This window comes from Zeus faber (assembly GCF_960531495.2).
Source record: "Zeus faber genome assembly, chromosome: 16".
NCBI lineage: Eukaryota > Metazoa > Chordata > Actinopteri > Zeiformes > Zeidae > Zeus > Zeus faber.
Window position 1 is genome coordinate 18,820,362 of NC_137202.1, and position 13,256 is coordinate 18,833,617.

The 13,256-nt window shown below is 47.2% G+C and overlaps 1 protein-coding gene across 1 annotated transcript in view; it reads right to left on the reverse strand.

The window, feature by feature from the left end:
* Positions 1-1,007: 1,007 nt before the first annotated feature.
* The window catches only part of slc8a1b (solute carrier family 8 member 1b), a gene marked incomplete at both ends in the record, with an annotated part of 78,318 nt that continues 66,069 nt past the window's right edge, over positions 1,008-13,256 (reverse strand). Inside the window, 6 exons of the mRNA XM_080017172.1 lie at positions 1,008-1,280; positions 1,830-1,933; positions 3,278-3,367; positions 4,209-4,394; positions 7,399-7,498; positions 12,963-13,129. Coding sequence (XP_079873298.1) covers positions 1,008-1,280; positions 1,830-1,933; positions 3,278-3,367; positions 4,209-4,394; positions 7,399-7,498; positions 12,963-13,129 — 920 coding nt within the window. The remainder of the gene's footprint in view (positions 1,281-1,829; positions 1,934-3,277; positions 3,368-4,208; positions 4,395-7,398; positions 7,499-12,962; positions 13,130-13,256) is intronic.

Below are 13,256 nucleotides of genomic sequence, written 5' to 3' on the forward strand. Positions count from 1 at the left end.
CGCGAGCTCGGGCATCGTACGCGCTCCCACGGCGCCCGACAACCACCGGGGCCGCGGTCACTTCCGGAGGGCCGCGCGCCGCGGGCGACGTCTCTGTTGCTTCTGCGCACGCGGGTCGGTTCGGGGGCCGCGACCCCCCCTCAACACTGGGGTCTGATGTTGGCCGCGTTCCGAAAACAGAACGTGAGCAGCCAAACCCAAAAAAATTGGATCCGAGCGATAAAGGCTCGCGGTGTGAACGTAGCCATTGGAACCTCCACCTGCGTTTCAAAAAACATTCCCTTCACTCCTAGAGTCTCTCACGCACGCACGCGGATGCACGCACAAACACACACGCACACACACACACGCACACACACACACACACACACACACACACACACACACACACACACACACACACACACACACACACACACACACACAATCCCAAAGCTCACCCCCCACGTTCAGATAACAGTGTAACATTGAATGGTGCGTTCATTGTAGTGTGTGTGTGTGTGTGTGTGTGTGTGTGTGTGTGTGTGTCTGTGTTACTGTGTAAAACTGTATTTCATTTCATTTTAATCAGCAGTTTAAAAGCAAACAGTTGAGGAACTGATCAGTGATCATCTGATTGGGAGGTTTTTCCCCTCGGTTTCTTTCCTCATCTCTCTCCCCCGTCTTCTCCTAAACTCTGTGGCTTACGATGCCCTTCCTCTCCCTCCCATAGCCCTTCCTCTCCTCCTCTTAGCCCTTCCTCTCCTTCCCTTAGCCCTTCCTCTCCTTCCTCTCCTTCCCTTAGCCCTTCCCTCGTTCCGTCGCTCGCGATCCGTCTTCCCTCGTCTCCTCGTCCACCCAGGGACGACTCAACCGCTTCCCCGTGAGAAGAAGAGGGGACGGACGGATCGATCCTTTCTTCTCGCGCTTCTTCTTGTTCTTCTCCGTCTCCCGTCCCGCCGACCGGTCGGACCGACTTACACCTCTTCCTCCGCCCGCCCCTCCCTCCGTCCCCGCCCCCACCCCCTCTAGAAGCCCTTGACGTGGCAGTAGGCCTCCAGGGAGGAGAAGAGGATGTAGAGGAGCCAGAGGCTGACGAACAGCATGGTGGTGAGGACCTTGGCAGTCCGCGGCCCGCCCAGCTCGCCCCCGATGTCTGGCCGCCGGCGGTACATCAGCGTGCCCATGCAGATGAAGGCGAAGATGGTGAAGAGCGTGACGGAGAAGGCCAGCGTGCCGGGGTCCACGCGGAACTCCTCCCCATGGCTGTTGTGGTAGATGGCGGCGATGGACCACGCCACCTGGCGGCCGGAGGGAAAAACACCGCAACTTGTCAACACGACGTGATGTGATCTGATGAGCGATCTTGTCGTTTTTACTGTATTAAAATCACTGTTATCGTTGATACAGGAATTGCTCTGAGTAAAACTACTGTAACTACTACTACTACTAGAAGCACCTCAACTACTACTTCTGTCTCTACTACTGCTACGACTGCTACTGCTGTGTGGTGTGGCTTAAGCAGCCACACCTGTCTCGGGTCGAGGTAAGTGGGTCTGGGATCTGAGGTGGCTGTACGCCTGTTGCTCGTCAGAGCAATCCACGAGCATGTGGCAGGCGGGACTGCCACGCGCCGCCTATACCGCTACCACGTTGCCCTTTTCTACTACTCCAACTACTAATACCACTACCACCTTGTCTTATACTACAACTACTACTATGACTACTACTACCACTACTACTACTACTACTACTACTACTACTACTACTACTATAGCTACTTTGTTGGTGCTGCCACTTCTATTTGTCCTGCAGCCAATCAATCAATGAGATCAAGTCGTGTGACTCACCCCGATGCCCAGGAACACATTCACAGCATTGGAGCCTGTCACATTCCCAATAGAAGCGTCTGCGTACTGGTCCTGGGTGGCGGCTACTTTACTAGCGAACGTATCTGGATGGAGGGAGAGAGAGAGAGAGAGAGAGAGAGAGAGAGAGAGAGAGAGAGAGAGAGAGCGATAAAAACATTTCTTAATAATAACATCTGACATTTTCAGCCATAAGGCGTCCATACATTTATTTAGGGGGTTTTCTTTGTAAGTTAGAAAATATTTAAAGGTCACTCTGGTTTCAGACTGGATTCAGCCTGAAGTCACTCTGGTTTCCAGACTGGTGTCACTCCAGTGTCACCCTGGTTTCAGTCTGTTTTCCCTCTGGTTTCAGTCGTGTCACTCTAGTTTCAAACTAGTTGCAGACCGGGCTCAGACTGGTGTCACTCTGGTGTCATTCTGGTTTCAGACTGGTGTCAGACTGTTGTCACTCTGGTCTCAGACTGGTGTCACTCTGGAGTCCGACTGGTGTCACTCTGGTGTCAGACTGGTGTCACTCTGGTTTCAGACTGGTGTCACTCTGGTTTCAGACTGGTGTCACTCTGGTTTCAGACTGGTGTCATTCTGGTTTCAGACTGGTGTCAGACTGGTGTCACTCTGGTCTCAGACTGGTGTCACTCTGGTTTCAGACTGGTGTCACTCTGGTTTCAGACTGGTGTCATTCTGGTTTCAGACTGGTGTCAGACTGGTGTCACTCTGGTCTCAGACTGGTGTCACTCTGGTGTCCGACTGGTGTCACTCTGGTGTCAGACTGGTGTCACTCTGGTGTCACTCTGGTGTCAGACTGGTGTCACTCTGGTTTCACTCTGGTTTCAGACTGGTGTCACTCTGGTGTCAGACTGGTGTCACTCTGGTTTCAGACTGGTGTCATTCTGGTTTCAGACTGGTGTCAGACTGTTGTTACTCTGGTCTCAGACTGGTGTCACTCTGGTGTCCCACTGGTGTCACTCTGGTTTCACTCTGGTTTCAGACTGGTGTCACTCTGGTGTCAGACTGGTGTCACTCTGGTTTCAGACTGGTGTCATTCTGGTTTCAGACTGGTGTCAGACTGTTGTTACTCTGGTCTCAGACTGGTGTCACTCTGGTGTCCCACTGGTGTCACTCTGGTGTCAGACTGGTGTCACTCTGGTTTCACTCTGGTGTCACTCTGGTTTCACTCTGGTGTCAGACTGGTGTCACTTTGGTTTCAGTCTAGTTCTAGTCTGGCGTCGCTATGGTTTCTCTATGGTGTCACTCTGGTATCACTCCAGTGTCACTCTGGTTTCAGTCTGTTTTCACCCGGGTTTCAGTTTGGTTCGCCTCTGGTTCCAGTCGGGTCACTCTGGTTTCAGACTGGTGTCCCTCTGGTTTCAGTCTGGTTCCAGTCTGGTTTCACTCTGGTTTGCCTCTGGTTTCACACCCACACACACCTGGTACGGAGGTTCCCAGCGCCACGAACACCACGGCCGTGACGGAGTCCTTCAGACCGACAGTGCAGCCAAAGTGACAGGCCAGATCACCTGGAGGAAAGAAAAGAAAAGAAATAAGAAAAAGCACATTATCACCATTTGAAACAGCATCCACCTTAATCATTCTACTGCCTTGTTCTGGAAGAAATGAATGGTTGCTCTGATGAAGAACATTTGAAAAGCAGGAGTCAACTTGTCCTGATCACTATACTCGTAGTAGTAGTAGTACCATACTATAAAGCTGAACCTATCAGGGTACTATAAAGCAGTACCTATCAGGGTACTATAAAGCAGTATCTGTCAGGGTACTATAAAGCTGTACCTATCAGGGTACCATAAAGCAGTACCTATTGGGGCACTATAAAGCAGTATCTTATGAGGATATAAAGCAGTACCCATCAGGGTACTATAAAGCAGTACCTATCAGGGTACTACAAAGCAGTTCCCATCAGGGTACTATAAGGCAGTACCTATGAAGGTATAAAGCAGTACCTATCAGAGTACTACAAACAGTACTTACCAAGATATAAAGCAGTACCCATCAGGGTACTATAAAGCAGTACCCATCAAGGTACTATAAAGCAGTACCTATCAAGGTATAAAGTAGTACCCATCAGGGAACTACAAAGCAGTACCTATCAGGATATAAAGCAGTACCTATCAGGGTACTATAAAGCAATGCTTATCAGGGTATAAAGCAGTACCTATCAGGGTACTATAAAGCAATGCTTATCAGGGTATAAAGCAGTACCTATCAGGGTACTATAAACCAATGCTTATCAGGGTATAAAGCAGTACCTATCAGGGTACTATAAAGCAATGCTTATCAGGGTATAAAGCAGTACCTATCAGGGTACTATAAACCAATGCTTATCAGGGTATAAAGCAGTACCTATCAGGGCGGTGAGCAGGCCGATCATGCAGATGGAGACCACGAAGCATGCCCAGCCGTTCCAGTAATCTGTGGGAGGGACGAAGGCGAACAGAACTTTCCAGAAGACGGTGAGGAAGTGCATGACGTAGTCGAAGCAGGAGGGAAGCTTCTCCTCCCCACAGTCTTCATCATCATCATCCTCACCTGACGGACAAAAATACTTCATTTAAATTACTTCACAAAAACAAAATGTATGTCATCATAATTAATCAATTTATAATATGATAATATATAATAAACATCAGTATAATATTATTATATATTAATTTCTTATTTCTATTTTTCATTTATTATACATATACTGTATACGCCGAACCCCGATACACCAGAACATTAAAACCACTGACAGGTGAAGTGACACTGACAAGTGACGTGAGCAAAGTGAATAACATTGCTCATCTTGTTCCGATGGCACTGGGTGGGATATACGAGGCAGCAAGTGAACAGTCAGTTGAAGTTGATGTGTTGGAAGCAGCGTAAGGATCTGAGCCACTTTGACAAGGAGCACATTGTGATGCTAGACGACTGGGTCAGAGCGTCTCCAAAGCCACGGGTCTTATGGGGTGTTCCCGCTACGCAGTGGTTAGTACCTAACAAAAGTGGTCCAAGGAAGGACGACCGGTGAACCGGCGACAGGGTCACGGACGCCCCCCCCACGCGCATTGATGAGCGTGGGAAGCGAAGTCCAGCCCGTCTGGTCCGATCTCACAGAAGAGCTTTGTGGTGCAAATTGGTGAAAAGGGTTAATGCCGCTGTGATAGAAAGGTGTCAGAACACACAGTGCGCCGCAGCGTATGAGTGCCCATGCTGACCCCTGTCCACCACTGAAAGCTCCGACAACGGGCACGTGAGCGTCAGAACTGGACCGTGTAGCAATGGAAGGAGGTGGCCTGGTCTGATGAATCATGTTGTCTTCGACATCATGTGGTCGGGGTTAGGATCCAATCTGATGGAGCATCACCGGGATGTGCTGGAACAACATGCCGATCCATGAGGGCCCCACCTCGCAGCTTCCAGGACTTAAAGGATCTGCTGCTAACGTATTGGTGCCAGAGACCACAGGACACCTGCAGACACTATATTAGTGGTTATTAGTGGTGGTTTTAATGTAGTGGCTGATCAGTGTGTATATCTTTAATCATTTAGCGCTTTATCATCACTTTAATGAGTTCACAATAAAACAAAAGAAATTATTATTGCAATTATCAAAAGTAAATGGCTTTAAAGGTTGGAGTTGAATTGGTGTTTTACTGTGTGGTTTTACTATTTCTTTTTTATACTTAAATGTTTCACAACAATAAAATGTATGTCCAGGTATCATAAATTCACCTGGTATATTATAAATAATGGAATAATAATATAATAATCAACATCAAAAAATCATATAATAAAAATATACATTATTATTAGTTATTATTAGTTCACTGAACAATGAAAACAGTTCACCATCAGGTGAAAGAAAATCGATTGACGTCCTCCCCTTCACTTTCCCAACCAGGTGGAGCGATGGGCGCGCGGGACAGTGTGTTGTTATTTTAGATGTAGGTTATATTACTTTGTTTCTCCTCCCTCTGGAACCAAACTAGCACCTGCGTAATGGGGACACCATCTCCGTGACCCCCCCCCCCCCCAGCACCCAGTTTTGTTTTTGGGACGATCACCTCGACCCATCACTGGCGTTTTCCCAGAAGCTCCGGTACGAGGAAGATCAATTACAGACCATAATAAAATACAGTACAGTACGTTGGACAACGTCGTCTACACACCGGCTTGACATCCTATGGTTTGCTTTGAAAATGTCACGGCCGGGACGGCGCGCTAAGGAGTCTTTGAGGCTGTGAATGTTTTGTAGTTTAGCTACACAACTGGAACGCTCCAGCGCGGAAACCATCAAAACGAATCTCCCCCTGCAGCTCGACCTGCTCAGAGCCTCACACGTCGCTCTGCAGGATCAGAGTTTTGAGCAATAAAAAAAATATATTAAAAAAAATGCAAAGAATATAATATCATAAAACATAATAGAATTATAAAATGAATATATTCAACGATGTAAATAATATTTAAAGCCATATAAAGCCATCGCCAGCGTGATACACGGCGCACTTCTCAATGCGTCTCATTCATTCTCACCCGCCCACTTTCTGAGTGAAGCTTGTGAAGATTTCCATGACGGCTTTCGACATGAGGAATATCTTTTACCACAAGTTATCCTGCGTTGTGGAATTAGCGATGAGAGCTTTGGCTCCTTTTGCAGATTCGGGCTCTCTGTGACTCGGTAAAAAAAAACGGTCGCTCCATTCGTCCGACTCTTCTTTTCAGCCGGTCGGGTCATTTCCTTCTCTCAAAACGTCCCATTTTGGTGGAGCGCTAAGGGTAAATCAGTCGCACTCCATGCGAGTTATGGAAAATGCCTCCACCTTATTTGAGGGGTTCATTTTTGGTTCAGCTAGTTCAGCTGCAGTTACCAAGTCGCGATTGATCGACTCCTTCGCCGGAGTGACTCCAGTCTCCCCGTGTCATTTCAAAGACCAGTTCGCTAAGGATGAATGGTTTGTGAATCGTGCGCCACTAAGTGGAAGGGGCTGGGACTGACTATTGTTTTCATTGTTGTTTTCATTGTGCACGGTTAACTGTGAGGTTTTAATCGCATATTTCACTTTTCTTCCCTCACATATATTATCGGCACCTTCTTTTCATATTTCGATTTTCACATTTCATTTTGTGGTCATTATCACCGGCAGTTGTTTTGATGTGCGCTGCCGGGACGCCGTGGTCTCCCTGACGCCGCCGTGAATAAAGTCAATGAAGCACCTGTCTGCCTGTCTACCCAACCAGGAAACCCAGCTCGGCGGGCCAGCGTTCCTCTTCAGCCACCTGATCCCACCCCTGCCCCGATGCCATCGGCAAATGGTTTGATGCGTCGATATCCGATGGGCTCCCAGTCACGTCCTGGAAGTGGAGCCCCTCCGATCCAATCAGCTTTGAAACACGAGAACTAAACAGCCAATCAGCTCCCGCTTTGATTCCAATCGAAGCTGGTCAGCCTGATGTGTGTATGTGACATTTATCTGTGTTTATGTGGGTTTTGTGTGTGTGTGTGTGTGTGTGTGTGTGTTTGTGTGTGCGCGCGTGTGCGTGCGTGTCTTACCGGCGCTCACAGTGATGGCCTCGATGAACTGATCCCTCCAACTGTTCGTTCCAACCAGCAGAGCCAAGTTAGTTTTCTTTATCAGTTTATCGACAGTGTTCTGAGCGAGCGACGGAGAGATGGAGCGAGCGAGCGAGAGAAAGTAGAGAGAGAGAGAGAGAGTAGAGAGAGAGAGAGAGAGAGAGAGAGAGAGAGAGAGAGACATTAGATACAGTTTGCCTCGAGATAAGTCTGTTTGTGCAATGGAAAACATCCCAGCAGCAGCAGCACAACCCAATCATAATGAAACGGCAACAAAAACAAAGGATCCCGAGTGGAGAGATAAAATATAATTACCAAACGGGAATGGCATCAGTCCCTGAAGAGGGGGGGGACGTCATTCGGCCAAAACACTCTCGCTTTAATTACAGTCAAAAACAAAAGTGATTAAAACAAATACTAAATGCAATACAAATAAAAAGTACGAACATGATGGTCTGGCGGGGAAGCGGCAAGCCGTAGAGACGGGACGCCGCAAGCAAACATGGCCGTCGAGAGAAAATGAACTCTTACGCAGAGTTAGGGTGTGGTCCCAGACCCGACAAGTGTTACCGAGAACTGAATGAAGCAAAAAAAAACAAAACGTGACACCGTGAACATTCGAAGGGAGGTTGGAGTCACACCAGCAGGGAGCAGCTGAGCAGTACTTTTACCTTTCTAATAAGCAACCTCAACTGAGGTGCAGAAAGTACCCGGGAACTGGCGACAACTGTTGCCTGTTGCCAAGAGACGGAAGGAGGCCCTTTAGCACTTCAACCCAACTGGTCACAAAAGATATCGGGAAACTGATCAAATCAACACTGCGAGTCCGGCTGGGAGCGTTGTAGAGCCGTTATTGGGATAAAGGAAGGGGAAGGGGAGTGGAAGACTCCTGTAGGAGCGTTTAGGGGGAGCAGAGAAGGTCCTGGGTTCGATTGCCGCCTGGCACCGTGCTCCAGGCGGGTTATCTCCCAAATAGGAGCCTTTCTGTGTGGAGTTTGCATGTTCTCCCCGTGCTCACATGGGGTTTCCTCCACCTCACGTCAGTAAGGACCCCCACCAAAACCATGCACACGTCATCGTCTGACCAGCGATGGACGCTCGTCACCAGGTCCTCGGGCGCGTCCACGAACGCTGCCCACTGCTCCTGGCTGCCCCCCCCGGAGGAAGGACAAGCCAGGATGGGTTAAACGCAGAGGCCTCATTTCACCGGCCCCCATCCAAAGCGTGTGCATGTGTGTGTGTGCATGTGTTGTAGTGCGGTGTGTTGCGTGACAATTAAAGATTCTTCTTCTTCTTCTCAGAGACCCCACGCAGGGCTGCTGGTCATTGGCTTTTTGTCCGCCCTCGATAGCGCCCAACCGCGGTCCAACCGCCATGGATCCGCAGCCGCCCCGAGGAGCTTCAGTCTGGAGGGCAGACACTTTCTTACTGGCAGGTCCCGGCCCGCTCGGGTCGACTCGTCCGCTTCCCTGACCCCGTCGTGGCGTCGTCGAGGAAACGAGCACGGGAGATGCCTCCGTGCATGGACAAACATTTTTTTTTTTTGTATACTTCATTCAATCGCTCTCGGTTTGCCTTCAAACTGTTTTGCTATTCCTACGTATCTGTGAGCAGCTCCAGATCCGGACCCGGTGCCTCCGGTGCCTGCCTGTGATAGGATCCGGCAAGAAGTGTCCAACCCTGACTTGCATGTGTTTGGCGTGGGGGAGTCGAAAAAGCCGGAGCACCCGGAGGAAAGCCACGTGAACGCGGGGGGGTGGATAACCCCCGTCGGGTTCGAACCCGGAGCTTTCTTGCTGTGAGGCCCCGGCGCGAACCACTGATCCATGTTATTACATTTTGCACGTCTTTGCATAAACCATGGCCGTGGCAAGACCTCACGGTGTCCGTGAAAATGCATTCATATCATTTCAGTCCCAAATGTCAGATAGCTTCTCTTTAGTCGGAGTGGTGTTTGCCAAAAGCATGCCACACACCTCCCACACGATTTCATTTGATGGCCTCAGTTCACGCGCCCCGCCCTCCCCCCCCCCCGATGGGAATGGTTATTAAACTGTGTGTTGTCACGGCTTTCTGCGCGGCCGTCTGGGTTCCGCAATCTCACCGAGGCCAAGAGAAACGGGCCGGGAAGGCCGGAGCCCAGCTGGGGAGCAGGTTTTTAATTGGCAAGCTGTCAGTGAGGCCGGCGCAACTTCAAAATCCGCCGCTCACTTTGAACCGATGTCCTCTGGTCGCAGCTTTAAAGTGTCACAACACTGCGGTGCACGACAACAAGTGATGAAACCCGAAATGCCGTCCGTCCAGAGCCGTCGCCGGTCCCCCACTGTTCCAGAAGATTATGTTTCACAAAAGTGGAGTTTTGGTTGTGCGTCTTGTTCTAATGCAGTGCAACAGTGCAGCGGCGTGTTGGAATTCATGTTCAAATTCAAAACATTTGATAATCGAGCATGTTTAAATAAATCACAATTAACTAACTTTGCAGTAGCATGAAACTCATGAAACCAGCTTCCTGTCCCAAACCTCCCTTTCTCACCAAGCAACGTCGGGACAAATAATAATAATAATAATAATAATAATAATAATAATAATAATAATAATAACAACAACAACAATACTATTATTATTATTATTATTATTATTATTATTATTATTATTATTATTATTATTATTATTATTATTATTATTATTATTATATCATCAATGTTATCAATGCACATCGATTCATTATTGTTGTTTGTGGTTTTTGGATCTTCTTCAATTTTGGAAAGAGGATGATTCCATTCATTGTTAAATTCTACATCCTCATACCACTTGTTATGTATTGTCAAATACACCAACGCTGTTTTTATCTGATCTGTATGAACATATTGATACTTAAAATAGCCTCTGTAAGTTAACTTCCTCTTCAATGTGGCACGAAGCATAACATCATTATCACCACATCTTGGAAGTACACTTGTTCCATTGGTGATATTTGAAGGTGTGACTGACCCATGAACACCATTTTGTCCTCACTTTTGGCAATTAAGTGCCATTCCACTGAGTTTAAGTGTTTTATTTCTAGTGACATAGGATCTCAAGTCAAATTGTTTAAAGTACTTTCCTCTGGAACTTTACCTGAAATAATTTTCGTGTGACATGTGAAACACTTCCACAGTCGACCAGAATGTCCGGTTTGGAAAATGCAATTGTCATTACAAATGTTTGTGCATTTTTGTGCGTACCACAACGCTGTGGTATTTCTGTGAGTAATTACCACATCACGGCTTCTATTTTTCCGACGCCTCGATGGATCTAGAACGCGTCGCTCACTTGCACAGTGGAGTGGACTTGACTCTACGCGGTCACAAGTTTTTGAGGTGTTTTTCAAAGTAATGGGGACCAAAGAGATAAAATATCAATCAAACAGATCCAGAAACATCTACCAGGTACCACGCCTACTACAGCATGTAATCTCTAACCACTTCAGCGCGAGTCTACACCGCAAACTGCACACGGTGCAAATGTACATTCTGAATCAGAACCTGCACATTTACGGTAAATAGTATGATTGCGTCACAAAGCGTCTTACTATCAGTCTCACTATAAATCTCCTCTCAATCCATTCATCTTCAAAAGTTGGCGTGTCCGTGACGCGCAACCGACGCGTTCCTGAAGCTGCTGCTCATTATGCGTGTCTGTAATTTCATTCCACCATTTCTGACCATTAGTCCAGCTTAACACCATAACACCTGGAAATGGAGTCAATTACGCTGCAAAGGCCCTGATGAGCCAATTCAATCCAAGTGGGAAATCAAAAAAGGATGGAAGTTAAAAGGGAAAGATAAATCACTTGAGAGCTGAGCCGCTGCCCCACCTTCTCTTCGGTCTGTCCACCTCCTAACCATGGGAGTGTTAAGCTTCAGCCTTCGGCCTTCACACAATATTTCACACACACCCACACACACACCCCCACACACACACACACACACACACACACACACACACACACACACACACACACACACGCACACACACACACACACACACACACACACACACACACACACGCACACACACACACACACACACACACACACACACACACACAGTTGTATTATTTTGAAAAAACATTTTATGATATCAACAGAGCTCACAGAAAACTGCTTTAGGGCTCAGACAAAATGGAGTCTGTGCCATTTCATCATATTTTTGGATCTATATATATTTTATATACGGGCCTATATGTTCTTAAATTTGCATATTAATATATATATATACACACACACACACACACACACACACACACACACACACACACACACACACACACACACACACACACACACACACACACACACACACACACATACATACAGTATTGTGGTGTGGGGATGGTGTGGTTTGAGCAGCCACACCTGTCCTGGGTCTAGGTAATTGGGGGCCAGGATCAGAGTGGCTGCGTACCTGTTGCAGGTGTTTGAGTTCCTGCAGCAAAATGACTCCATCAGTTATTCACACCGTAGCTCATCACATCGTATGCTAGCTACTACGGCTTCATATCATTAGGATAGACCCCTTGGAATGCATCATCTCATGAAGTTACCAAACATGTTTACCAACTAGAGATGCACTGACTGCAACTTTCTGATCCGCTGTTTGGTTGATTTTCATTCAATTGCATGTTCATAATAAAAAATTGACTTAAATATACATTCATTTGTATATTTGTATAATATTATACAAACATTACATTGTGCATAGTTGAGGTATACCTATGATGAAAATAACAGGCCTCTCTCATTTAAGTGGGGGAACTTGCACAATTGGTGGCTGACTAAATACTTTTTTGCCCCACTGTATATATATGCATACATAAGATATGATTTTATATTAACAGTATAATATATACATACATATATATATATATATATATACACACACACACACATACACACACACACACACACACACACACACACACACACACACACACACACACACACACACACACACACACATATATATATATATAAATCTGGGGTAGTTAGATCTATATCTAAAATACATAAATATTGAAAAATATCATTAAACGGCTCCTCCCCCAGGGAGTTCTGTGGTAACCTTTTTGTCAGGGTCTTATTTTTATATGTAAACTCTTGACCATTACGTTGGATTTACACAAAATGATATAAAACAATTGTAGTTCTTAATATGCCACCACATAAAAAAAACAAAAATGTTCTGACTTACACCTAAAGCCTTCTGTGTGAGTTCTGACGACGTTCCAAAACGTGCACCGTGCAGCCTGCACCACCACAGACCAAACATGTCCCACATTAAAGCCACTGTGACTCAGAAAGGAGCGCAGCTCGTTGGAGTCACATTGAAACCTCAACATTCCCTTCACGCCCAGAGTATCACACACACGCACACGCAGGCACGCAGGCACGCACGCACGCACGCGCACACACACACACACACACACACACACACACACACACACACACACACACACACACACACACACACACACACACACACACACACACACACAGCCTTACTTTGAACTCGTAGGACTCCTCGATGACGACCTCCAGCTTGACGTGCTCGCCCAGCGTGGGTCGTCCCATCTCGGCGATGCGACGCTGCTCTTCGTCCTTCCCTGTCAGACCCTCCTCCTCCTCCCCCTCCCCCTGCTCCTCTTCCACCATCGCCTTCTCTTCCTCCTCTAGGAAAGAGAAAACCGGACGGGACAAAACAAGACGAACAAACGTGGCGTGGGTTAGAAGGCCGAGCGGCAGCCACCGATGGAGGCATTTCGAGAGTATCTGTTTGGACGGAGTATGTGACGAGGG